At 49.1% G+C, this 572-nt stretch overlaps 1 protein-coding gene across 1 annotated transcript; it reads left to right on the forward strand.

Annotated features, from left to right (window-relative positions):
- Nucleotide 1: 1 nt before the first annotated feature.
- On the forward strand, nt 2–344 carry ENH_00046610 (SAG family member; the record flags this gene model as incomplete). The annotated part of the gene is made up of 2 exons (XM_013581026.1): nt 2–131; nt 233–344. Coding segments are annotated over 2 exons (242 nt in total), but the record flags the coding sequence as incomplete, so codon positions are not given.
- Between the last annotated feature and the right edge of the window lie 228 nt (nt 345–572).

The following is a 572-nucleotide window of genomic DNA, read 5'->3' on the forward strand; positions in this document are numbered from 1 at the left end:
CGTGGTGGGGGTAGTGGGGGTGGTGGGCAGCTCTCAACTTATGCTGATGACGGAACTACGAAGAATGGTTACGCGTTGATTTGCAAGACGATGCCTGCTGTTTTTGGAAGTAACGGCTCTGCTTTATTCACGTAAGCAACACTCTGGTCCTTGCGTCTCAGTGCTGCCCACAACGCCTCCATTGTTATGAATTGAAGTGAATATTGTCTACGGGATTGCGGGTGATTTGCAGGCAGGAGCAGTGGGACAGGATCATATCTTCCCTCACAGGCTCCGCATCGATAGCAGCTCCAAGTTTTGTTGCTCTTGCCATTGTGACATTCGGCATCGCGATTTTATTCTGATGACCGTCCTGCCAGCTGGAAAATGCAACCCGCGTCGTACTCTGTTTGTTTTTTGGTGCAATATTGGGGCTTACCACATATTTCGACCAGGAAACCTCTTCGTGTGTTGTCAAACCATCGCTTCACAGATGTCCTCCACTTGTGCCCAACAGGTTAATCGCAACTCCCTGAGATGCACACCCTATATGCATACAGCATTTTCTAGGACCCTGAGGTACCTATGTTTAG

This window comes from Eimeria necatrix, genomic scaffold, assembly GCF_000499385.1.
Source record: "Eimeria necatrix Houghton genomic scaffold, Enh_scaff3558, whole genome shotgun sequence".
Taxonomy (NCBI): Eukaryota; Apicomplexa; class Conoidasida; order Eucoccidiorida; family Eimeriidae; genus Eimeria; species Eimeria necatrix.